The sequence below is a fragment of the Chelonia mydas genome, chromosome 15 (assembly GCF_015237465.2).
Source record: "Chelonia mydas isolate rCheMyd1 chromosome 15, rCheMyd1.pri.v2, whole genome shotgun sequence".
In the NCBI taxonomy this organism is placed as follows: domain Eukaryota; kingdom Metazoa; phylum Chordata; order Testudines; family Cheloniidae; genus Chelonia; species Chelonia mydas.
In genome coordinates, this window is record NC_057856.1 from 25988455 (window position 1) to 26013997 (window position 25543).

Genomic DNA, 25543 nt, shown 5'->3' on the forward strand with positions numbered 1-25543 from the left:
TAGTAAAGAATAAAATTGTCAGACACATAGAAGAACATAAATTGTTACGCAAAAGTCAACATGGGGAGATCATGTCTTACTAATCTATTAGAGTTCTTTGAGGGGGTCAACAAACGTGGAAAAGGGGGCTCCCGTGGACATAGTGTACTTAAGACTTCCAGAAAGCCTTTGACAAGGTCCCTCACCAAAGGCTCTTACGTAAATTGTCATGGGATAACAGGGAATATCCTTTCATGGATTGGGAACTGGTTAAAAGACAGGGAACAAAGGGTAGGAATAAATGGTAAATTTTCAGAATGGAGAGGGGTAACTAGTGGTGTTCCCCAAGGGTCAGTCCTAGGACCAATCCTATTCAATTTATTCGTAAATGATCTGGAGAAAGGGGTAAACAGGGAGGTGGCGAAGTTTGCAGACAATACTAAACTGCTCAAGATAGTTAAGACCAAAGCAGACTGTGAAGAACTTCAAAAAGATCTCACAAAACTAAGTGATTGGGCAACAAAATGGCAAATGAAATTGAATGTGGATAAATGTAAAGTAATGCACATTGGAAAAAATAACCCCAACTATACATATTATATGATGGGGGCTAATTTAGCTACAACTAATCAGGAGAAAGATCTTGGAGTCATTGTGGATAGTTCTCTGAATATGTCCACGCAGTGGCAGTCAAAAAAGCAAACAGGATGTTAGGAATCATTGAAAAGGGATAGAGAATAAGACTGAGAATATCTTATTGCCCTTATATAAATCCATGGTACGCCCACATCTTGAGTACTGCGTACAGATGTGGTCCCCTCATCTCAAAAAAGAGATATACTGGCATTAGAAAAGGTTCAGAAAAGGGCAATTAAAACTATTAGGGGTTTGGCTAGGACTTTTCAGCTTTGAAAAGAAGGGTCTAAGGTGGGATACGATAGAGATATAAAATCATGAGCGGTGTGGAGAAAGTGAATAATATAAGAACTAGGGGCCACCAAATGAAATTAATGGGGAGCAGATTTAAAACAAAAGGAAGTTCACTCAGTGCACAGTCAACTTGTGGAACTCCCTGCCTGAGGAGGTTGTGAAGGCTAGGACTATAACAGGGTTTAAAAGAGAACTGGATAAATTCATGGAGGTTAAGTCCATTAATGGCTATTAGCCAGGATGGGTAAGGAATGGTGGCCCTAGCCTCTGTTTGTCAGAGGGTGGAGATGGATGGTGGGAGAGAGATCACTTGATCATTACCTGTTAGGTTCACTCCCTCTGGGGCACCTGGCATTGGCCACTGTCGGTAGACAGGATACTGGGCTGGATGGACCTTTGGTCTGACCCAGTATGGCCATTCTTATGTTCTTATTGTAGAAAATTGATAAGGAAACCAATGGGCTACAGCAAGAAACTTAGGGCCAACATCCTTAAGGAATTTAAGTCTATTAAGAATAAAAAATCCTAACAATGGTACTGGTCCATTACTAGAAGGAAGTGTTAGAAGTATTCAGTAAATATTTTTGTATTTAGGAAAAAGAACAAGTACGTGATATGATACTAATGGAGTGGAAAGAGTTTCTTAGGAGGATGTTAAACAGCAACTGCTAAAGTCAGACACTTTAAAATCAGTTGGTCCAGATAACTTGCATTCAAGAGTTTTAAAAGAGCTGATGGAGAAGACTGCTGAACCACTAATATTGACTTTTTCAATAAGTCTTCAACCAGTGGGGAAGTTCCAGAAGTCTGGAACAAAACTAAGATTGTTCCCATTACTTAAAGAGGGAAAACAGGATGACCCAGGTAATTATAGTCCTGTCAGTTTAACATCAATCCCAGGGAAGACCATGGAGCAGCTGACACAGGGCTTAATAATTGATTGGCATTTTTATATTACATTTAACATGGGTTTATGGAAAATAGACAGGATCTGTCTCTTTTAGAGGAACCAAAGGTTAACTGTAAAGGTAATTGATGTAATATATTTAGACTTCTCTAAGGCATTTGACTTAGTACCATGAGACATTTTGATTAACATTAACATGGCACATATTAAAACTGGCAGGTCTCAGTGTAACTGTCAATGGGGAATCATCACTGAACAGCCCTGGTTCTAGTGAGGTTCCAAAGGGATCAGTTTTTGGCCCTATGTTATTTGATAAAAAATGTGGATCACCTATAAAAAAAATCCCTGAAAATTTGCAAACAACACAGAAGTTGTAAATAATGAAGAGTACAGATCACAGACATAGCAATCTCAATTACTTAGTAAGATGGGTACACTTACATGTTTTAATATGGCTAAATCTAAATATACATCTCCAAAGAATGAATGCTATACTTACAGGCTGGGGGACTCTAGCCTGGGAAGTAATGTCTCTGAAAAAGATTTGGGGGTTGTGGTGGATAATCAGCTGAAAATGAGATTCCAGTATGACACTGGCCACCAGACTAATGCCACCCCATGGCACATAAACAGAGGAATCTCAAGAGCTGAAAGGTTATTTTATCTCTAGTTGGCACTGGGGCAACTGCTGTTGGAGTACTGTGTCCAGGTCTGGTGTCCACTATTCAAGAAGAATTTGGAAAATTGAAGATGTTTCAGAGAAGAGCCACAAGAATGATGAAATGATTAGAAAACATGCCTTATAGTGAAACTCAGAGCAGTAGTTTAAAGAGAACGTTAAAGGATGACAGTCTGGGTTACAGTAGTTGCAGTTGAACAGCAAAATCCTTTATCAACTCCGATTGCAGGCTTAATCGCCATGGAACTGGAGGCTGATAAGCCTCTTTTAGAATCATTCAGTATAGTCTGCCTGACAGCTGGAAAGATGTGAATTAGCAAACTGATTGCAAAGCTTTATTTTAAGACAAAGTATCTGCCCTCCAGAAGCTCCGAGTTCCCACAATGGGGACAAGTAGCAGCACGTAAATGAAAAATTTAGCTCTACCTCTCCTATAAATTAAGTATAGAAAATGAAACTTAAGCAAGAACATGCTAGTACCATTTCCCCATAACTCTCAGGCAAGTCCAAAGTCTTCTAGAGAGGCAGGCCCCAATTGGTGCCCCATTCTCCAACTCCCCTCTTCCCCCAAGGGGATTGCTTCTTCGGCCACCTGTCAGGATTAAGTCAGTCGTTTGCCTCTATTTTAGCTACTACATAGGCACTAGACAGGAAAAATGTAAAAAGGAAATGGACAGGAGCACAGTAACTTCTTTTTCACATTGATTATCCCCTACATATAAATACCTAGATCTCATAGTTCTTATCAGTAGATCTTACAGCATCTTACAAAAGAAATACTATTACGCCCACTCTACAGATGGTGAAACTGAGTGAGCTTGCCTGATGTCAGTTTTTTATGCAGGGCATCTACCAGTTGTTTAAAAACAAAACACTTCTATAAAGCTCAACATTAATCCAGCAACTAATGTAGCAGTTATAAAATCCATGCTGCTTGGCTACCTCCGTTGTTTAGTCACTTGCTGCATTACGCCGAGTTGTACTGTTTACTTACCTGAAGGTTCTTAGAGCAGAGATTATGTTTTGTACATTCTGCAATGGTCAGGCGCACTGTTGGTTCTCAAAATGTTCATAGCACAGGACAGATATTCCATTAAAGCTGAATTTTGAAGTAGCAGAATTAGTCATTCTTCAGAATAAAATCATTTCAAATAAAAGCAATTAAGAATGGCAGTAGGGGGTTCCACATCAAGATGTATTCACTTTATAAGTAAAGATGTTTTTTCTAACTACCAGCACTGCAAACATAACAGGAGAGATGAGTCATGCTGGGATGAAAATACAAGCTTAGATGAACCACATCTCACAAGTCCAACAGTGAAGATGCTTCAGTCTATTCTGACATTTTCCAGGTCTTCTTATCCATCCTACCATTTTCATTTCTGACTGCCAGTGCACATGGTTTCACTGAACTGGCCATAGGAGTACATCCAGGTCTTCTCATAATAAATTGAGTGCCCTGCAATATACAGTTAGTTGTGTCCTCATCCTTCCAACATTCCTTACCTTGCACTTGTCAAAGAATTTCATCTAGCAGTTTTGCTTCCCAGCTAGTGAGACGTTAGGTCCTTCTGAAATTGCTCATGAGCTTTAGTCTCGTCTCATCTAAATAATTGTGTTACATGGAATTTATGCCATTTTACTGTTTATTATTTTCTCAGGTAATAAACACCACAGGTTCTGGTCCAGAACCTTGGAGCTTTGTCAGACTTTTTGGAAATAAAATGATCAACTCTCTCTCCTTTATCAGCATGCTTAGAGAATTCTGGTATATTAGAGAGACATGACTTTATGTATCACAACTAGTGAAAGATGCTTCAGGCCAGAGTAGGTCACTTTACACTTGTGCAACCCTGGAGTGTTTCGTGTCCACTGTGCCATTTTCTGCTCAATGGTTTTGCTTATGCATAACTGAAACCTCACGACTGATCACACACAAAAAGAAATAAAATCCAGCTCACCTCAGTCTTAGTTGGTGGCTTTGCATGGCTAAGAGCAAAACACAGTGAACAATCTGGTTTTGTTCCTAAAGGCAGAAAGTCATGACTGAGTACACACAGGGAACATAGCTGTTGCGTAAGAAAGTGGTATGCAGTTTTGTTTTGTTTTTAATAAAGTTACTCTTCAGATGAGAACTGCACTGTAAATACTTTGACTCTGCATCAAACAGAACAATTTTTATCAATTCAAGTTTGAATAGAAACCCTCTTAGGCTTTTTGTCTTGTTTTTGTACAATTGTTTATACAAATTCAACAAAGGTAAAACTGCATCAGGAAATTCTACGAAAACAACACCTTACAACAATGGCACTTATCAATGCAGAATTTTACAATCAGGAAATAACCATGTTATAAACCTTAAATGAGAACTCAACTCACACTTCAAAGAAAGAGGAAAAAAAGACTATGCTTGACCATTTATTCTACTGCTTGACTCACTGTATAAATTAATTTAATATTGAGTACAAGAGCTCATGCTACAGAGTGAAACCCTCCTATGTGCAAAAGCTGAAACTGGAATTTTTAAAATTTTGAGAAAAAGGTGATTTCTATACAGATAAAACTTGGCATAGTGTCTTACTTCAACTATCATTTACACCTTATTTCCACAACATGCTTATGTCACTTCTGAAGTATACAAAGCAGGATATAAACTTCCATTAAAACATGCTTTGAATTGAAAGTATTAACCTACTTTTCCTGACCTGGGCACGTTTGCGGATGGATACTTTGTCTACGAAGTATAGGTTAAGTTCTCGCCTACTGTAAAGATAAAAATTGGCAATCCAAAACCGAAACACTGGTAATGCATTCAAACATTGCATAAATAACTTTTAAACAATTTTGTACAAAAATAGTTCTGCATAATGTAAGATGTAAAACCAAACGTGGTAAGGAGGCAGAAATGCAGCGTGTGGTCCACTTTAATGACACCGACTTTTTTTGTTGTTTTAAGAAATGAAGAGCAGAAATTAAATTTACACTACCCAAGCACATGCTGTGGTACTTGAAACAACAGGTCAGTCTTCTTCTTCCAGGTGTGAACATTTATCATCAATAACAGTCACCTTATGAATTTGCATAAGAGCCAGTGCAGGACATCCCAGGTAGACTGAATTAAATGGCACAGGTTGAAATTCTTAACATGGGTAGTTTTAATGATGTTCTCTCCTTGACAGGACTGTAAAATCCAATCTTTGATATTTTCTGGTTTCCCAATTGAAAATAAAATCCCTACATGTTCTTAACCCCTTCCCCACCCCTTGCCCCAATATTTACATACTTGTCCTTTAACTAACTCAGTTTTTGAAGAAGTTTCTCTTCCACCTGACCAAACTGAACACTCACAGACATCTCTGCTATGAACTGCTCACAGCCTTCCTTTGTCACTTGCTTGCAGTACCTCAAGTCAATTTGACATATGTTTCCACAACGTTTAAAGTAGGACAGGCACTGGTCAGTAACCTTATTGCAATCTGTCAGGAAAACAACAAAGGGGAGAGAAATTAATCAATTTGTCTTAATTTGTCAATACAAGGACAACTTATACAGACTGTGACATGCCCCCATTTGCTCTTGTATCATTGCACTGGTCAATACAATCAATGGGTTAAAGCCCACCAGCTTGATGACAATTCTCTGGTCTTTGCTGCCAGTTGTGTAACATTGGATAAAAATGCAAAACAAGCCAGTTTCATGAGTGGTGGCAGAGGGGGCTTAGAATCACACGGGGAGGATTGATAAAGTAAAGTGTGGTGGTTTCTAGCCTGGAGACAGAAGAGAGTGAATTTTCCAGCATAAAAGAAAGCTAAGTGGACAAAAGGAGAATTACTAGTTCGTTTTCCCCAGGAAGGGTCAGGTGAGCTAGCGGGGGGGGGGTCTGTGGCTAATAGAGTGTAGGAAGCTCTTTCAGGGGGAAGGAGGGAGATAGCTGAGTCAACTCTCTCCCCTGCAATTTGTACTCTTATATTTCATACAAATCCAGCATCTCCCATGCCACTACAAGCTCTGGTTCAATTAGGTAGAGCCTCATTCATACCTCCAACCACATACCTGATAAGTTAATTTCAGTTAAGGAATCACGCGTGGTGGTTCCTACTGCAGTCAGCAGGTTAATAGACTGATCTGACACATGGTTACAGTAACTAAGATTGAGTTTGGAAAGCAGAGGCATGTGCCTAATGATCAATCGCAAAGAAGCATCTGTAATATCCAGACCAGCCAAACGCAGCTCAACTACGTTCCGTAGTTTACTTCGGTTGTCAATTTGACCTGTAAGACAAAAGTTTTTGTTTGTTTTTTTAAACTTCTCTCGTTTTGCAATCAGCAGCAGATTAAAAACCAACCCCACACAAAATGCACTGTAACTTATGGTGCCGATGCCCCCAATTTACTTAAATGGACAGTTAAACATACACAGAAGTGATTTAAGTTACCTACTGTTTCAAGGAGCCCTTAAGGTGACCATCAGTGAGAGTACATTTTCCTCCTGTTTTTTCACTTTTAGCTTGTGCATTTGACAGCACTTTATCTAAAGTCCGTTTCACTGTTTCCCCTGGCAGTCAATCACTTTCCCCTTTTGCATGGGTTCCACACAGTAATGGGAACAAAAAAACAAAAACTGAGGTCTGACAAACCCAAGCCCAACTCAACAGTGAGTCAAAATGGAAGACTGAGACTTATTTCAGCTCCAGTAGTGCAGTCTGTGAGATGTGAAATGCATTTTGGCTCAATATTTTTGATGATAGCTTTGTTAATGATTTTGATAGAACTATTTGTAGCCATCAGCATGCAAGAGTCTAGAATAATTTCATAGAATCATAGAATCATAGAATCATAGAATATCAGGGTTGGAAGGGACCCCAGAAGGTCATCTAGTCCAACCCCCTGCTCAAAGCAGGACCAAGTCCCAGTTAAATCATCCCAGCCAGGGCTTTGTCAAGCCTGACCTTAAAAACCTGTAAGGAAGGAGATTCTACCACCTCCCTAGGTAACGCATTCCAGTGTTTCACCACCCTCTTAGTGAAAAAGTTTTTCCTAATATCCAATCTAAACCTCCCCCATTGCAACTTGAGACCATTACTCCTCGTTCTGTCATCTGCTACCATTGAGAACAGTCTAGAGCCATCCTCTTTGGAACCCCCTTTCAGGTAGTTGAAAGCAGCTATCAAATCCCCCCTCATTCTTCTCTTCTGCAGACTAAACAATCCCAGCTCCCTCAGCCTCTCCTCATAAGTCATGTGCTCTAGACCCCTAATCATTTTTGTTGCCCTTCGCTGGACTCTTTCCAATTTATCCACATCCTTCTTGTAGTGTGGGGCCCAAAACTGGACACAGTACTCCAGATGAGGCCTCACCAGTGTCGAATAGAGGGGAACGATCACGTCCCTCGATCTGCTCGCTATGCCCCTACTTATACATCCCAAAATGCCATTGGCCTTCTTGGCAACAAGGGCACACTGCTGACTCATATCCAGCTTCTCGTCCACTGTCACCCCTAGGTCCTTTTCCGCAGAACTGCTGCCTAGCCATTCGGTCCCTAGTCTGTAGCGGTGCATTGGGTTCTTCCGTCCTAAGTGCAGGACCCTGCACTTATCCTTATTGAACCTCATCAGATTTCTTTTGGCCCAATCCTCCAATTTGTCTAGGTCCTTCTGTATCCTATCCCTCCCCTCCAGCGTATCTACCACTCCTCCCAGTTTAGTATCATCCGCAAATTTGCTGAGAGTGCAATCCACACCATCCTCCAGATCATTTATGAAGATATTGAACAAAACCGGCCCCAGGACCGACCCCTGGGGCACTCCACTTGACACCGGCTGCCAACTAGACATGGAGCCATTGATCACTAGCCATTGTTTGCACAGGCATATGAACAAATCCAAACCCTGATGGGGGAAAAGTGTGGTCCCAGTAAAATAATTAAGGGTCCAAAGACTTTAATGGAATTATTCATAGGAACAAGCACTATGCATTTGCAAGTTCAGATCCAGCATGTTTGGTAGATCACACAATATTGCTCTGAGCTGATATGAGGCCTTGATAAGGTCAAAAAAAAGCTACTGCTCCTCTGAACTGAAAGAAAAGATTTCCACACTTTTAAAGTATACATGTTTGCAGCCCGAATGGAGGAAAGTCATTTGTTGGGAAAGCTGGCACAGCAGATGAAGTGAGTGGCCAGAGGCCATAGCTTGTTATCTAGGAACTTACCACAGGATGTCCAGCACTGTAGCTGTACTGGCCCACACATCTCACATATGTCCGCATTCTACAGAATAGGGCCCAGATGGTCAGCTAATGTAAATTGTAGTAGCAACACTGACATCAAGGAGCTTCGCTGATTTATTACAGCTGAGGATATAGCCCCAAAAAGTGTAGTGTCCCACAAGCCAGCTACCTCCTATTGGCACATGAAAGATACTTGCCAAGCTACATTAATAAATCAATCTATTACCTGGCCTGTTATCTGTTGGTGGTGACAAGAGGTCTCTCATTTGTGCATCTTTTAATCCTTCCACCCACTGCACATCCAGGGTTCGGAGTAAAGGACAACTGGAACTACAAAGTGCTGAGACGGCTATCCATGAACACCCTGATAACAACAGGTCTCGTAGACCTGGAGATACAAACAAAGGAAATGCCATAGTTGATCCTAGTGTAGAGTCCAATTTAGGTTAATCTAAGGATAAATGTAGCACTGGTGACAGATCCTAACACTCGAAGAGTCTGCAATCTTCTGCCACAGAACAGAGCTAACACAGGCAGCGACAGGGCAAGTGTCCCCGCAATGCCCTGTCACTGTACTTCACCCCTGATCTGGAATATCCACCACTATGGGTGACTGTCTCCCTGGAGACAGAGTTCTCCATCACCCATTTGATCCTAAACTTCTCTTAAGAGGCTGGCTAACAAGGCTGCTTATACTAATGATTTGGACATTTTTCCACTAGGACCTATCCCACTCGTTTCACATAGGACTCTGAACAATTACCACAAAATTTCCAGTCATACTGTTGCTGTAGGATTCTGTGTCCTAATACTTCTCTCTGAGGCCACTTAGATCCCTTTTGTATCATTTTAAATTTTGTTTCATTACACATTTCACAGAGATTTCTCCCTAGAGACCCCATAATATCTAAACTGGGATCAATACACCAGTCACGATGTCACTTACCTGGGAGTCTGTTGATGAGCCAGCTCAGCTGTTTTTTAGATATGTTTGTCCAGCTAAGATCAAGGGTTACAGGCTGTCTCCTGATAATGCCACTGAGCATAAGTGGAGTGATGGATTTACAATGGTTTAGATCTATTTTGGTCCACAATCTTTTATCACAGCACCTACAATAACACCACAATTGTTAATTTGGTATTTGGTTTGAATTTTGTAATGCCTTAAGAGTTAAAAATAGCTGAGAAACCAGTGTATGTATTTGTAATGGCAGCAGCAGGGAGATCTGTTTGAAGAGGCTAGGGAGAGCTCATGAATGCATTCAAGCAGAGTCTGTTACACAAGTTGAAAGCTTCTTCAAGTGTTTTCATCAAAGCCAAAACGTAAGGATTTCTTCCCAACAGATGAAACCCTGTTAGGGGAGGGATTTTCAAAAGCACAGTCCCATTGACTTTCAGTGAGACCTCTGCTCTTAAGTCACTGAGGAGCTTTTGAAAATCCCATCGTATAGCTTCAACAAACCAGAACAATTTCTTATTTTTCTTAGCCTTTGGACTTGAAGGTCAGTTTTGACCAAGAAGGTGCTACTGACTGTTCCAATTTCTCCAGTTTTCCTTTTAGCTAAACTCGTGAGTCTTGTAAGATTGAAATCTCCATCTCTTGCTCTGCATCTCTATTTTAATCCTATACACACAGCTTCTGTGTCTCTGCCCCTTCCATGTTGCTATAGTTTGCTATGTGCAACAGAGCCATGCAAAAATCCTAACGAACTTGCAAGAATTATCTAGCATTAGGAAACACTGTACTTAGCTGGAGAAAATCGGTTTACAAGCTTCTTGTAAATCACAAAGGAATCCACAGTGGAAGCAATTCCATGGACCTTATTCTCCACGGAGTTATCAGTTTGTCAATTATCCTATTCACTACTGGGTAGTGCCATGAAAGAGTCTGTTATCTGCCTGTCTGGGTAAATATTAGAGTTTTGATACAACTGAGCAGCCAGCCAAGAGGATGCTTTATTGGAAGTTCAGCCAAGTGCATAAACATGGCTATGAGATTCATAATATACATTATAGCTTATTGTTGGGTTACGGTCATTGACCTATTGAGTCAATTTATATAAGAGGCCCAAAGAGACACACCATAAATGGCAATAAACTAATTAGCGTGGAAAATATACTCAGATACTCTACCAATGAAACTGCTGTTAAAAAGCAGAGGGTTGAGAATACAACAAACAAGTTCTTTCCAACATGTGCCCTGTATATGCAAAAATAATCTTAGAACAGCTTGAAGCACCTCTTATATCAGTGATCAGGGGGCAAAGGGATATCTTGTCTGAATCTCAGGAGGCATTTAATAACTGGATGGAGGAAAGACTCAAGTTAATGGCAGGCAGGCAAGCATCTAATGATGTCCAGATTCAGGAACCTCTACTTCCTATACTAGTACACTGCTCTCTCTGCTGTTGTCTAACTAGAGGATTTTGGAATACAGCTGGCATGAGAGATGTTATGTGGTTGTGTGTTTACCAGCCTTGTAGGTGATCTAGAGTTCTCAAGAAAAAGCAGGACAGCTCCTGCACATACACACCTCACCTAGAAATATTTAAACTATTTTTGATTGAACTGCATTTTGTTAAAGGCCAGCATTTGTGGTCATACCCTCACTCCATGTGAACTGAGGAGAGCATCATCTTCCCCTAAAACTTCACACATGCTTAAATCCCCTTCAGGAAGAAGAGAAATTAGTAAGTGCTAATTATCCTGTACCTCCATGCATCACATCATGAAGTAAGATACAATCAGCATCATCCCCCTCAGCTCCTTACCATCTGTTCCAGGTCTTACAAACTCTCATACAGATGCACAAGTCGCTATGACTGAGGTAGCTAAAGACAGCCATCCAGACTTCCCTTTGCATCACATGGGCTGCCCCATCATCTAGGGGGAGTGAGTCCGGAGGAGGGCTAATGGGGGGTGGCCTGATTACATGGCGTTCCATCTGAATGCATTTGGGAGGAGAGAGTGAAGGTGGTGGCCGAGTAATCACCCTAGGTGTGCTTCGCAGGCTTGGCACAAGCTGGTGCCTCAGCTCCCTGGGAGTCCCATTTAACCCTTTGCTGAACCTGTGGAGTCTCTCACTATTGCACAGAGCACGTTTGGGCTCCTCATTCTCGCTCTCTGGCTCAGATTTGATGGGTTGGTGGTTCTCGTTGGCAAGGCTGTTCTCGGTTTTTTGGATCTCCTGATTGAGCTCCTTGCTGAGCTCTTTGCTCAGTTCTTTATTTGGAAGCCGCCTTTTCCGCCTCATCTTTATCTTCTTCTTGTCCCTGGGCTCAGCACTTTCGGTGCTGGGGCCCGCAGTGGGAGAGCTCGACCGCGACTGGTCACTCTCCTTGGATTTTGGAGGTGCTTCTGGCAGATCCTCCTCAGGTTCCTGTTTAAAACGCCGCAGGGGTTTGGCCATGGCAGGTCGGTCATCTGTAGCCTTCCATGATCGCCTCTGAAAAGGAAGAGTTTGAGGCTTAGTAGAGCTGATAATTAACGAGTTCGTGTCACAGGGCCTGCAAACAGCACCTTGTGCAAGAGGACATGCTTCCCAGCTGCCTGCATAGAGGGCAATAGGGTAAAGGACCACATCCAAACATTCTCCCGACTACAGTGGAACGTTAATAACTGGTGGCACCACACCTAAGATGGTATTTTAAAGAGGCATTGTATATTAAAAATCATAAGTTCACGAGCAACCCTAAGGACTCCAGGGAACTGTTTTATATTTAACATGGATATTCCTAAAACATCAGGACAATCTAATTTTTAAGGATCTGCTGGTAGCACAGCAAGTGAATGCCAGTTAAACAATTAATATATGCACCAGGTAACACCACAATGTAAACAAATGCTCTCTTCCTCAGGAGATCTCTGTTGGGTAGGAGAAAACTGTCTCAGGACACTGTGGTTCAGAAAGTAAATTTCCCATTTTAAAAAACAGCCACTGTATTTCCTGAGATGCACTCAAGACCAATGGTTTTACTCACCCAAGCAGCAACGCAGGCTAAGAACACTGGGTTCATTTGATTTAGCAAGTTTTGGAACATTCTGTATTGCAATTACTAAGCCATATTCCTGGCATACTGCTATTCTGCCACTTGCTGCTGGATCCTTGAGTGGTAGCTACCCCTTTATGTCCCAAGGAGTGCACTTCATTGTCTCAGTCTCTCTCCAGCATAGTGTGTATATATACAAATGGGTGATCCTACTGACAGCCTTGATACGCTGCTAGTCTGAGGAGACCTGAAGTTCACAGAAACTTTGACTGAAAGTGGGGCTGTGGAGGCGTCAGCTGGAACCTTCCTCCTTGATCCAGTCACTTTTCGTAAGCAGGAATCAAACATGACTTGTCTACTTTAATCAAATCCCACAATGATGTATGTGGGACACAGCTGCAAGAGATGTGCAATACCATGCCAAAAAAGGGGAAGATTTCGGGTCTAATCTGATCACTACAAGCAAGAGAGAAGTCAACAGCTGTTAAAACTAAAATGAAACGGCACTGTAGTAAACAGGGATGGGGTTGGCAAAAGGAGGTCTGACACTATCAACACACTGATTGTTATGCCAGAATTTCTATGCTGCTGCAATAAACTGTATGGATCTAATAAAAGGATATCCTCCTAGCTTTTAAATGGGGATGTATCATTAATGCACAGTTCGGGGTTTTTTTTTTGAGCTTTAACCAAAGCTACAAGGGACTGGACTAAGGGATTTAAGATTACAGAGGGATTAGCGAAAGATGATCAACTCCTCCTTTTTTACATTTATTACAGGAGAACGAGAAGTTACTGAAAGTTAGTGACAGGTAATTTAGATTAATTAAATGGAAACTTCTTCACACGATAGTCACCTTATGTCATTCTCCATCCTAGGATATCAGAGAGTCAGAAACTAGGAGCTGGATAATTTAATGACCTGCAACATTTCTAATCATATGCTAGTGTATAAAAGGCGAACAGATCATCCTTCAAGCCATCAAGGTCACCATCAAGGTCGGGACAGATTTTACCTCATGCACCATTACACAAATTTATTATGTTATTGGGTCTGGCAAGATTGGTGCATGTAGAGAGAGTAGAACATCAGTACAGAAAAGAGAATTTTACCCACTAGTCTTTGAAAATGACATAGCCTACGTGTCACAGGGCAGAAGTATAAAACCTTTGGATGCCCTGCTAAAGAGCCGGCTTCCCCCTGCTTCCCTGTAGGGTGGCTGGGTATATGGGCCAAGACATTTAGCCGGGAGCCCAGCCGCAGGCCCTAACGAGGGCAGGATCAGCGTAATATGCTGAGACAAGTGGAACCAGCTGGGTTGCTGACTGGGAAGACATATAAACCCAGGGAAGAGCTCAGTGGGGGGAGGCTAGCCAGGCAGGAGGATAGGAGGGTCATGGCTCTGTCTCTGCTGGCTGACACAAGCCTCAAAGGCCAGAGGACCCAGTGAGGGGTTGGAGCAGGGACCGGTGTTGGGGGAATTGGGACTGTACAGCCACTGTAAATAAAAGAACACGGGTGAAGTACCTGCAAGAGGCGTTTGAGACCCTTTCTTTTGCCAGCCCAAGCACAGGGCGCAGGGACAAGGGGAAGGAAACTTGTGCTGCCCTGTGACACTGTTTTAACAGCATTTTAGTAGAGGATTGTACAATAGGAAATATTTAAAAAAAAAAAAAATCAACTAATCTCAGGTGGAAACCTCTGTGTGAATCCAGAAAGAGGATGTTTTCCGATTCTGAGATGCAAATATGCAGTAAAAATGGCAGCAAAGACACAGCAATGGGATTGCTAAAGAAACTGAACCACAATGCAGCTCACAGAACACGAGGGGAAAAAAGTGGAAGCACACAAATTAAAGAGGTGTCAAAGTACCTTTTTCCTGAAGAGTTTCTCTTCTTTACCAAGTTTTAGCTGTTTCAGGAAAGAAAAGACAAAACAAATAGTTTATTTTTTGTGTAGGTATCTAGTAAAAATTCATACTATACCAATTTTCTTCAATTAATAGCTGGTTCGGTGAGTGGTTACAGCAAAGCATAATGAAGCAGGCAAATTAACCCACTATACAATAATCAAGCCACACTTTGTTTCTTGCCTTTCTGAATACTAATGGTTTGTGGTTTTCAATGGCTGAAGTCCATCAATGAACATTTAACATCTCCCCATAATCTCCTCCCCAGTGCACTGTGGTGTCACTCTACAGAACCATCAAAGTGTCCCACATTCTGGAGGCATGTAGGAAACACATACCAGCATCCTCTACTAAGTCAAATAGTTTTTAGTGCCCATAAAGGCAAGCAGATAACAGCACTGGCTAGAACCAAACACATGCGGACTGCCACTGTGCATGCAGCCCCCCTGCTCTGCCTCTGCAACTTCAATCACTACCTGTATCACCTCTATTTCAAATCTTGGGCTGTTTACCGTAGTGAATTTATGTGTACTACAAAACTAGCACAAAAACTCCCACTAAACACAACTGAAATCACCACACATTTACTCATGACCGAAGTTAAAGCCAGGTCCCCCTTTTCACTTCCATAGACAAGCTACTCTGCAATCCCTAGACGTTAAATTAAACTAATGCATTTGAATGCTTTCTGGCCCAAATAAACTGTGCAAGTCAGATTTTAAAAAGTTGCCTAAATTGCAGCTGAAAGCAATAGATAGATTCCTCCTTCTCTCTGTAAGTTGTTGAGAATATTATCTCAGAGACGCTGTAAGGATCAGTTACTTAGTGAAGTATTACTACTGCTGTATGTAGTTATGGCTAGTTAGAGAAAGCTATCGAGTGCCACCCAGTGGCTAGAGATGAAAAGGGTTGATTGAAACTATTGTTGACCACCCCCCCTTTAAAAAAAAAAAAATAAATCCTACAGTGCGGCTCCCTTAGTTCAGAATTTCTTTTTTAAAGTAAATAGCCAGTTCTTTGCCCTGTGTTCTCTGTCCCTGAATAAAAAAAAGTAAAGTAAAGTGCAGGTGGATAAACTTTACTGTTCTGCTTGATGGATAATTTTCAAAAAGAAATGTAAAGTACTATGTAATTTCCTTTGTAACTATCACTTGCTGGAATTCAAGAGACTCAAAGGAAAGCTCAAAGCAGAAGTGCAAGAGACATCAGCCTCTGACCCACAACAAGTGCCCGTGTGTGTGTGCGCGCATTAAGGAAATGAGGTTCTATCCTCTCATACCCGTTTTCTCATAGCAGGTTCTTGGGGTTTCTCAAATTTTCTTTTCCTTCGCATATGCGCATCATCTGACTTTCTCCTCAAAATAGAATCAACAGGGTTTTTTTTGGAATGTTCATCAGATTTCCGCCTGGGGGTTTCTTCACATTCCCCTTTCCGTTTTGCTACATCTGTTACTTCCTTATTATCTCTGTTCATCTTCTGTTCCTTAAGCAGTGAGCCTGGGAGATTCGACGCATATTTGAATCCTGGTCCACGCTTTTGCTTGTACGCCAAAGAGAGAGAAAACACAAACAAACTTTATATCTTATGTCTTTTTTTTCTGTTTACAATGCATTTCATCTGAAGCTTGTCTGGTTACAAGCAGTTGATTAAACACTAAGTGGTTATTCACAAGCAGTCAGTATGGTAAAGAATTTTAACCTCTAAGGAGTTTTTCCTATTTGTAACATACCTTCTACCTCCATCTCAGATAATAAAGAATATAATATTTCACTAGTTGTAAGGGACACTTCAGATTTTGTTTAATACAGTTTTACAAAATTTAAAAAACCAACAGCTTTTAGTTTGGATTTAAACATCCCTCCTCTTCAGGATTTCCTACAATGTTTTGGTTACAGTCTGTCAGTGCATAGAATCCTAAAGTGAAAATGACTGCAAACAAGAGGAGTGCTGACTAATTTCTTTTCTTTGTCTCAGCTGAATGACGTACAATAAGGAAAAGCAGAGAAGATTTTTAAACAGTCTCAAGTTATTTGACAATGTGTCTCTTTGTTTACTACATGGATTTTTAGACTAACAGTGCTTTTGTTTCATAGCCATAACAAGACAGCAAAAATAGATCTGGATGTTAGCGAGAATACACCAGATTTAGTGTCTCATGCTTATGTCATATATTCCAGTGAAACTCACTTTCCCAGTTTTCCCTGCATGGTTGCACTTTGGACATTCCCAGCAGTTCGGTAGTTCATCGTTAACCACACCATCTGATTCCTTCACCTAGAGGGAAAGAGGCATAACCCATTTGCAATTAATAGAGTTAAGCGGCAGTGCAAGTCCACATACAGATTATCGTCATCTCAAAGTAGTCATTACAATAGCAGGGGACAGACTTTTTGCACTGCTATCCTGTTTCGCAGATCAGTTGTTTCTCTTCCAGTGGCTCTAGAGTAGATGCACTAAAGGAACAGCACTACCTTGTTGGCACTATGACACGCATACTCCCAACCCTGTAAGTTTACTCACCAAACACCACCAACAAAACAAAAACCAAAATCAAAAACAGACTGGCCAGTTTGGTACTTGAGATGGATTTTAAATTTTGGCTTGTTGGCTGAGATCAGGAGTAGTCCCTGTTTAATAGTTGACGCATTCTCTATTAAGATACCATATCCTGTACTTGTAGAGAAATGGGCTGTCCAATTGCCTAATCTAAGACTGTCCCCTCCTTCATCTCCAATTTACAATACACTCTTTCACTCATTTCCCTCCAGTGGGCTGGCAAGAAGATCAGCCTTTTAATAATAATAAAATAAATAATCAGTCAATCACTCAGCTCTTATACAGCGCTTTTTAATTGGAAGATCCCAAAGCACTTCACTAAGTAAGTCAATATCATTATCCTCATTTTACAGATACAAAGGTCTCCTTCCCATCCTCATTAACATGGAAAAGTGTTTTTAAAAGTGAGGATTTTTGTAATGTACTTAAGAGTGCTCCTTAAAATGTTAACCTCGACTCCATGCAGGAAAATAACCCCATGCCAGGCTGCAGCCCAAATACCAACAAAATGGAACTTGCCAGGTCAGTTACAGGGGACAGGCTGAAACTTTCATTCAAAGATATGGTGTGCCTAGCAATTTTATTTTATAGCCCTCTTGCCTTCAAAGTTAGCCATTTCTTCTTCATCATCAATTCAATAGGTAGTATACAGAGAAGAAAAGCTCATTCTATCCAGTTTATTAGTATTGTGTTTGTTTTTTTAAAAAGACAGTCTCCAAAACTGCATTAAGGGCTATATGGTATAATTATCAACATGGTCATGCCCCGAAGAGCTAATGGGATAAAATTTTCATAAGCCCTTAATTCACTTTTGAAAGTGGGACTTAGGTGCTTTTGAAAATTGCACCTTTAGTCTTATTTTAGATATGGCACAGTGGAATTAAACAGTAGGGTCGGGATGGGGTGAGGAAAGACAAGGATTATGGTAGTAAGAGCACATGGCTACTCATTTATGGCATGTTCATACCTTGAGTCAATTACAAACTTAAAAAAAACTGTTAAAAATTAGATTTACTTCTTGACATTGTGGAAGAAATGCATCTGAAGATTTATATTTATATGGAAAGCAAAGAAGCTTGTAAGGAGAACATTCAATACATTATGGCAGGCTGGAAGCAAGGCCAATAAGACATCAAGGCTAGAATTACCAGCAGGGTAAAGGACATGAGGGGGCTAAGTCTGAAATAGAGGCAAGGACAGTGCTATAAAGGGCCTGGAAAACTCATGCAGTCCAAAGAAAAGCTCCAAAAAAGAATTTATTTTAAGTCAGTGAAAAAGCTCATTCTTATTTGCATATTCTCCTGCAGTACTAAGAGGGCTACAGTCTGGAGCCTCTGAACCAGACAGACAGCGACTGCTCTAGTTTCCCTATCCAGTAAGAATGATAAGTCAGTTGTTTTGTTTTTGAAGAGCCCTTTCAGTTTTAACAATCTCAAGCATTGTAACCAAACAGGGGAGGAATTTTAAACATTTTTATCTTGACTATCACTTAAACCTCCCTTCCCCCTTCACAGGTGTGGGACTGTGCCACAATGAGTTATATAGATCCTCCATCTTTAGGAAACAGCCCTTGGGGCACTCCCAAGTCAGAAACAAGTTATTTCTTGGGCTCAATAGATCAAATTCTACCTAAAAAGGAGACAAAGGCTATTAGGCCCCTTTGCGTGAAGTTTAAAGCACTGAATAGATGTGGGTGGTTGTAGGCAAACTAATGAGACACACAAAAACCTGCCACTGAATCCGTCACAAACCAAGCAGCAGGTAGATGTCTAAACCACAGCCTGTAGTTCCTTCAGCACTGAATGTCCAGCAGGACGACAGCAATTCAAGGTATCTAAATGTGGAACTATACAACTATGCAGTTGTCCTATTAAAGGTTGTGGGAATCACAGTGTTTATCTGACAACATTAAGCAAAAGCCATGTGCCATGGCAGTGCTAGAATAAGAAGGGGGTGACACAAGTGGGGAATGAAGTGTACTGGCACAGCAGTGTTTGTGTAGAGAAGGTCTTAAACTCCATGCATGCTTCTCTACCAGTGCACCTAATGCCATTCATCCTCTTGCACTCATTAGCAATAAATTCATTCACAAGGTTTGGAAAAAATAAGCCGCCCCAAGAACACATCTTGATGACGAAGAGACTAAAAGGAAAGAGGGAACATTCTTTTATTGAGAAAAAACTAAATGTGGTTCCTTAGAAATCTGAAAACACTGCCTTGCCTTTCTGGAGGCTCCCAAATCCCTGGTGGGATAGTGTCCTTTTTGTCCTGTAAATAAATGTCACTAAGGCAGCCACCCTGAGCGGATCACCTACAGAAAAGGCATTGGAGGATACCACACTGCTACAGGTCACCAGGAATTCTGGAGCTCCAGAGAAGCTGAGGAGATGCACAAGGCTCCCAGCCCACACAACACCTTCTGAGGACAAGGTGTAAGGGGCCCCCCAAAAGCTCAGTTTGACATGGTGTTTCCGGCTAGGGATAGGGAAGGGAATCCTAGGGTGTGTTATCTGTTTTTACTTGCTAAAAACAAAACAAAAAAACCTACACCTATTTTCCCAGGGCAGAACTGCAAATATCTCAAACTTTTCCATTTTCACAGACACTGGAAGTGATTTTTCTATGTTACCAAACCAGCACTTGGCTGGTTAGTCTCTGGTCATGAATATGCAGGACAGCAGTAGTACTTGCTTGAATTTCACAGGTCTGACCCACATCCTGCATAGCTAGCTTGCATGTCAGCAAGCCCCAAATTTGGTTTGGGGAAGTCAGTGCTTCAACTGTCACTAAACAGTGATTCTGTCCTGCAGGCCAAATCCTGAATAATGTTACTCTGTGGGCTGGAGGGAAGGACAGAGGAAAATTTGGAGTAGTTTGGGCATGTGAGTTTGGTGTACTGCAATAGTAAAGCAGTGCTGCAGGTCAGGACTGATGTGCCCTGCAGGACAGACTACACAGCTCCTTCCCCTGCTAACCACTAGCTCCAGCTAGTGCTATCAGCCACTCTTTCGCTAACACACTAAAGGCCTCATTTCAGAAGTGCTGAGCAACTGCAGCCTGCCCTCCCCCACCCTCCTGTCTACAACAGGAGCTGTGGGTGCTGAGCACCTCTGAAAATTGTGCCATTCCTCACCCAGAGATTAAGGAGCTGAGAGATAATACAGACAGCATTATTCAGAGCATGGGGCTCCTGCATTTTGGAACAGAAGTATTTTTCCCGTCACAGTGCGTCCCACAGGCACCAACTGTTGCCTTCTGGGAGTAGGGGATGTTGGAATACATTTTACTGTGGCAATACCAAAACGATTTTAACCATAAATTGGGATGATGATGATGAAGAGAATGGTTGAGTGACTCAAGCTGGAGAAATCGCTCCCAGGATCAGTTCTGGAATGGAGTGACTCAGAAGTCTCCCAGTCAAGTGGCTGCAAAAGCCCACACAGAGGGTGGGATTTTCAGATGTGCTCAGTATTGACCTAACTCTGCTCCCGTTGAAGGGTACGACCACTGATGTCAATGGGAGCAGAATTCGGCTAACGCTGAGTACTTTTGAAGTATAAAACATACCTGCTGTGTTCCCTAGAGACTACCGGGACACAGGCACTGCTGGGAAAGTTCAATGAGCTTGGAGCCAGCCTCTGCTGAACACAAGGTTTATGTCTGGACAAACACATGAACTGAGCTACCCATTTGTCCTTTCCTAGGTGTAGAGAGGTTGGTAGTAAGTGTGGGGATTGTGGTCTTCACTCATGTGAAACAGACTTTTTAATTTACAAATGTCAGAGTCTAGAAATACTTAGCTGAGATTTCATTGCCAGCTTCAACTCTGCTCTTGAATCACTGAACGCTCCAGCCATACACCCTCCACTGTCCTAAAGAAGCCATCTCTCTCTCCTTCTCACACACATACAGTCTTACATACTGCAAGAACACTCTAGTTAAAGGTGGGAGACAAACCTTCTCTGTACAGGCAAAGGACCACAACATCTCTCATACAGTCTCCTGACTTCATCCAAGTGGAAGATCCTGCCTCTACCCCAGTCACAGTGGGTATGTCTACATTGCAATAAAAGACCTGTGGCACAATCAAGGCTGGCCCAGGTCAGCTGGCTCAGAATCATGGGGCTTAAGCTATAAAATTGCAGTTTAGATGTTTGGGCTCAGGCTAGAGCCTGGGCTCTGAGACCCTGCAAGAGGAGAGGTCTCAGAGCCTGAGCTCCAGCCCAGGCCCAAACATCTACATCACTATTTTTAGCCTTGCAGCATAAGCCCCAGGAGCCTGAGTCAGCTGACCCAGACGCTGAGACTTGATGCCACAAGTTTTTTTTTAATCACAGTGTAGACATACGTAGTTTGCCCCGAGTCCCCATGCTCAACTCTAGGCCAGAGATCAACTTTGCCCACACTTACTTGCAACATACGGAACAGACAACTAACCCTTTACCCTACTCACCCTCACAAGTTGGGCCTAAGACCACCCTACACCCAATAAGGGCCAGGCGGGAACAGCATGCAGGCTGTACTATTTTACAACCAGACCATGTTATTGTAATCCATCTAAACAGACAAATTCAATTTCTTTCCTATAGCAGCTGGGTTGGCTGGGTGGGAGGCACACATTTACTACCATTTGTAAGGTGAGGAAGAGCTAGATGTTGGGTCAGCACTGGAATTTTCACTGAGTCTTTCCAGACTGACATTTAGGTTTATTTGAATCACAACGTTCTAATCTCCTAACTTCCAAATTGTTTTGTTTACATAACTCCGAAGCTCTAAGAAAGTTCACAGGTTCAGTTCCTCACGTCAGAGTTATTTACCTGGAAATAGCTAAGGAGAGGAATCTTTACTTATGTCAAATACTAAGGAGGTGGAAGGAATCTGAAAGCTCTTTTGGGAAAGCAGTGGTTTCCCTGTTCATTGGGGTTACTAGCTACTAAATGTCAAAGAGGATCCTCTTGAGTAATGTTCCTTACTCAGAGAGGGTTTTGGGCTCCCGAGCTGCCAACCTGCACCTTGCACCAGCTCTACATTCTCATACAGTTTTCACAAAAAAGCTTTCAAGCAGTTAGTTTTAGTTTATTGATAACTGAAGGAAGTGACTGTCTCTATTTATTGCTACTGTCAGTGTCATTTCTTTGGACTCACCTTAAGGCATCCTGGGTGTATTATTTCATTACAAATGGAACATTCCATTAGCATGAGATTAAACTTGCCCTCCTCCTCTTCCACAGTGTCCTCCTTCCCAGCTTCTCCACACACTAGACACACAGCGGTATGAGGCAGCACTGGCTGTTTGCACAGATGAGAGAGAGATTAGGGCATAGGTAACATAATGGAGCAGACGATCAAGACATTTAATTTTACATTTGGCTAATCTCAAAGCAGTTTGTGGTACGGGGTCCTTGATTCTATAAAGTGCTGAGAGCCACCAACTCTAACTAATGAATGTAAAAAGCACTGAACATCAATCGCAGGATGAGTGCTCCAGAGCAACAAATAGTGAATGATATACATTAGGGATGATCCTGGCCCACTGTAACACCACTAAAGTCAATGGACAACCCGAGGGATGAATCCTGCCCACTAACTACATCAGCACATAGGCCTTGGTCTTAGAAATTTACAGTAAACAGATACAGAACCCTGCTTTTGAGTTAGTTTACGGTAACAGAGTGACATACAAGAAAGAAGAGAAATTAGAACATCAAAAACACTGGTCTATTATACCTCATAACCTCCCTTGGCAGGTAGTCAGCAATGCTATTTTAGAGAAAGAGCAGAGGAAGGTTATGGGAATCAACCAAGGTCACAAAGCAAGTCCACAGCAAAACCAGGAACAGAACCCAAATCTCTCAACTCCCAGATCTAACCATGATTAATATCTATATCATAGTATCACCTACAGGCCACTATCAGGATTAGGATACCATTTTGTAGGCACTGTATAAGAACACAGGAGGTAAAGGGGTGAATTTCTAGCAATGGAGATATTCTTCCTTCCAGGCCAGATCTCAGTTAAGATGCTGCAATTCTCCACCTACTTTAGTTATTTCTCTTATCTTGGTATCAAAGTGCCAGAATGTCAGTCTAATTAGGAAACTGTCTTTGCACTAAAAACACACACAAGTGTAACGCTGACCACCTTGGATGTCATCAGCAAGGATCAAACCTGGGACCTCTTGAGTTAAATGCATGAGCCTCTACTGCATGAGCTAAAAGACACCTCTCTCTTAGTCCAGGCTGTAGCAGACTCCATCTCTACAGCTGGACCAGCCACCACTAGAGGAGGACAGAGTGCCACACCGAGCAGGGAGTTACACAAGTACTTGGTTTGCTGCAATATGGTAAAAGTCTTGTGACAAGGAGGGGAACAAAGACATTCAAAAGAAGCTGGTTATAATTATCTATCCATCCATTATATATCACTACTTATCTATTAACCACTCAAGAGCTGAGAACTGGCTTTCATGGCAAAGGATTCATTTTATGTATACAAGTATATACAAATCCCAACAAACCATCATTGGATAACTACATTGACTGAAATCTGCAGATAGTCTGAAATCTCAGGCAGGATAAAATAAAACAAGTGACACTGAAGATACTACTGTTTAGCCTGCCCAATACATCAACTGTCAATGTCTAAACTTTGGTAACACTTCTAAACCTTACCATGTCAATAAATACTTAACACTTATGCAGCACACTTCATCTTTAGAGAACTTTAAAAACATTAACTAATTAATCCTCACACACACTGAGAGATTATCTCCAGTCTGCAGTTGGGGAAAACTGACAGAAGTTAAGTTCAAAGCCACAGAAGTTCTGCCTACTAGAAATTTTTTGTATTGCAAGCAGCTGCCATGCTTGTAACACACTATGTCTATGCACAAAAGTGTTTGCAAAAGCACATAGACATTGTCAGCATTATTGTAATTGTTCTTGCTTGGGGCAAGGGTCTCCAGTTCTATATCCTGCCGCAGATCACCCCACACCACTGAAATGCCCATGTGGACAAACTGTTAGTATTGCAGCTGAACCATTACAACCATTACAACCTCCCAGCACAATGCCCCCGCATCACCTTGAGGAACCACTCTGTGCAACATACAACATCTCACATACTCATCTCCTCTCTTGTTCTGAGCTACTGCAGCTTCAGTCATTTCATGCAGATTGGTTTCCTGTTTTATGAAGTGCAGTACAGGTTCTCTTAAGGCTTGTAATGTTACCAAATACCTATGTTCTTTATACAATTGATATTTTTAAACTGGAAAACAAAAATCTATTGAACAGCACTAGAACAAACTGTGGATTATTACTTCCACAAAGCCTCGCCTTGAGGATCTGTGCTGGAAACTGTGGGATATGTACCCACAATGTACTGCTACTGCAACAACCGAAGGACACACTGACCAAGTTTATATAAGGCAGGATGGCTAGTGGGAACCCGAGGCACGATTACAAACTACAACGGTTCAAAATGAACCATTTTAAACTGCAACCAGACAATTCTACAGGCCTTCTTTGCAATGGAGAAGTGCAAATAAGATTCCCACTTGTACTAGCACCAATGGGCATCCTGACTCCCAACCATGTGGTCAGACTATAGCTCTCTGAAATAAAGTTGCTGAAATAGAACTGATCTAGGAAAAAATATTTTCCCATAGAATATAGGGAAAGATGCCCAGAACAGAATCCAGTTCCATGAAGGTCTGTGATCATTCTGGACACACACCTGAACTGGTTAGAGAGAGGGAAAATGGTTTTAGCATTGTTTTCCACCCAAAGCAGGAGTGGCCCTGCTTTGTTTAGGACTACTCAGAAGAAATGGAGGAGGATCCCTCAAGCAACTATTGGCTGACAGAACAGTGCAACTTTGCTAACCGTCTCCTTCACAGGGATCAGGACTATATACCATGATTGAAACTGGTTGCTGATAGCAGTCTCCCTGACCGACTGAGACCGTGAAGCCATGTTATAAACCTCCGGTAGACCCTTAACAAGAAGTGGGAGCAAAATTTGACTAGCATGACTAAAAAATTTCTCCATCCAAACTGGTCAATAAATTCATGTCACAGCTCAGTTAATAATCATTTAAAGTACTCGGATGAAAAGCACGCTAGAGCTCCAAAGTACTTTACAGAGAGGGAGGTATTCCCTCCAATTTACAGATCAGGAAACTGAGGCACTGAGAGGCTAAAAACCTTGGTCAAGGTCATGGAGCAAGTCTGATGGAGCCAGGAACATACCCAGAAGAAGTGAATCCACGTCCCCTGTTCTAAAAGGGACGAATGCCCTAGTACAGGACTGGGAGCCAGAGGGCCAGATTTTCAGAACAGCTCAGCACCGAGCAGCTCCTAT

At 41.8% G+C, this 25543-nt stretch overlaps 1 protein-coding gene across 1 annotated transcript in view; it reads right to left on the minus strand.

The window, feature by feature from the left end:
- Window positions 1-4715: 4715 nt before the first annotated feature.
- KDM2B (lysine demethylase 2B) overlaps window positions 4716-25543 on the minus strand; it is a 166993-nt gene continuing 146165 nt past the window's right edge. Inside the window, 9 exon segments of the mRNA XM_007058291.4 lie at window positions 4716-5971; window positions 6549-6767; window positions 8950-9111; window positions 9670-9833; window positions 11495-12168; window positions 14586-14624; window positions 15902-16162; window positions 16811-16897; window positions 22325-22468. Of these exon segments, the coding sequence (XP_007058353.2) occupies window positions 5790-5971; window positions 6549-6767; window positions 8950-9111; window positions 9670-9833; window positions 11495-12168; window positions 14586-14624; window positions 15902-16162; window positions 16811-16897; window positions 22325-22468 (1932 nt within the window). The 3' untranslated portion in view covers window positions 4716-5789.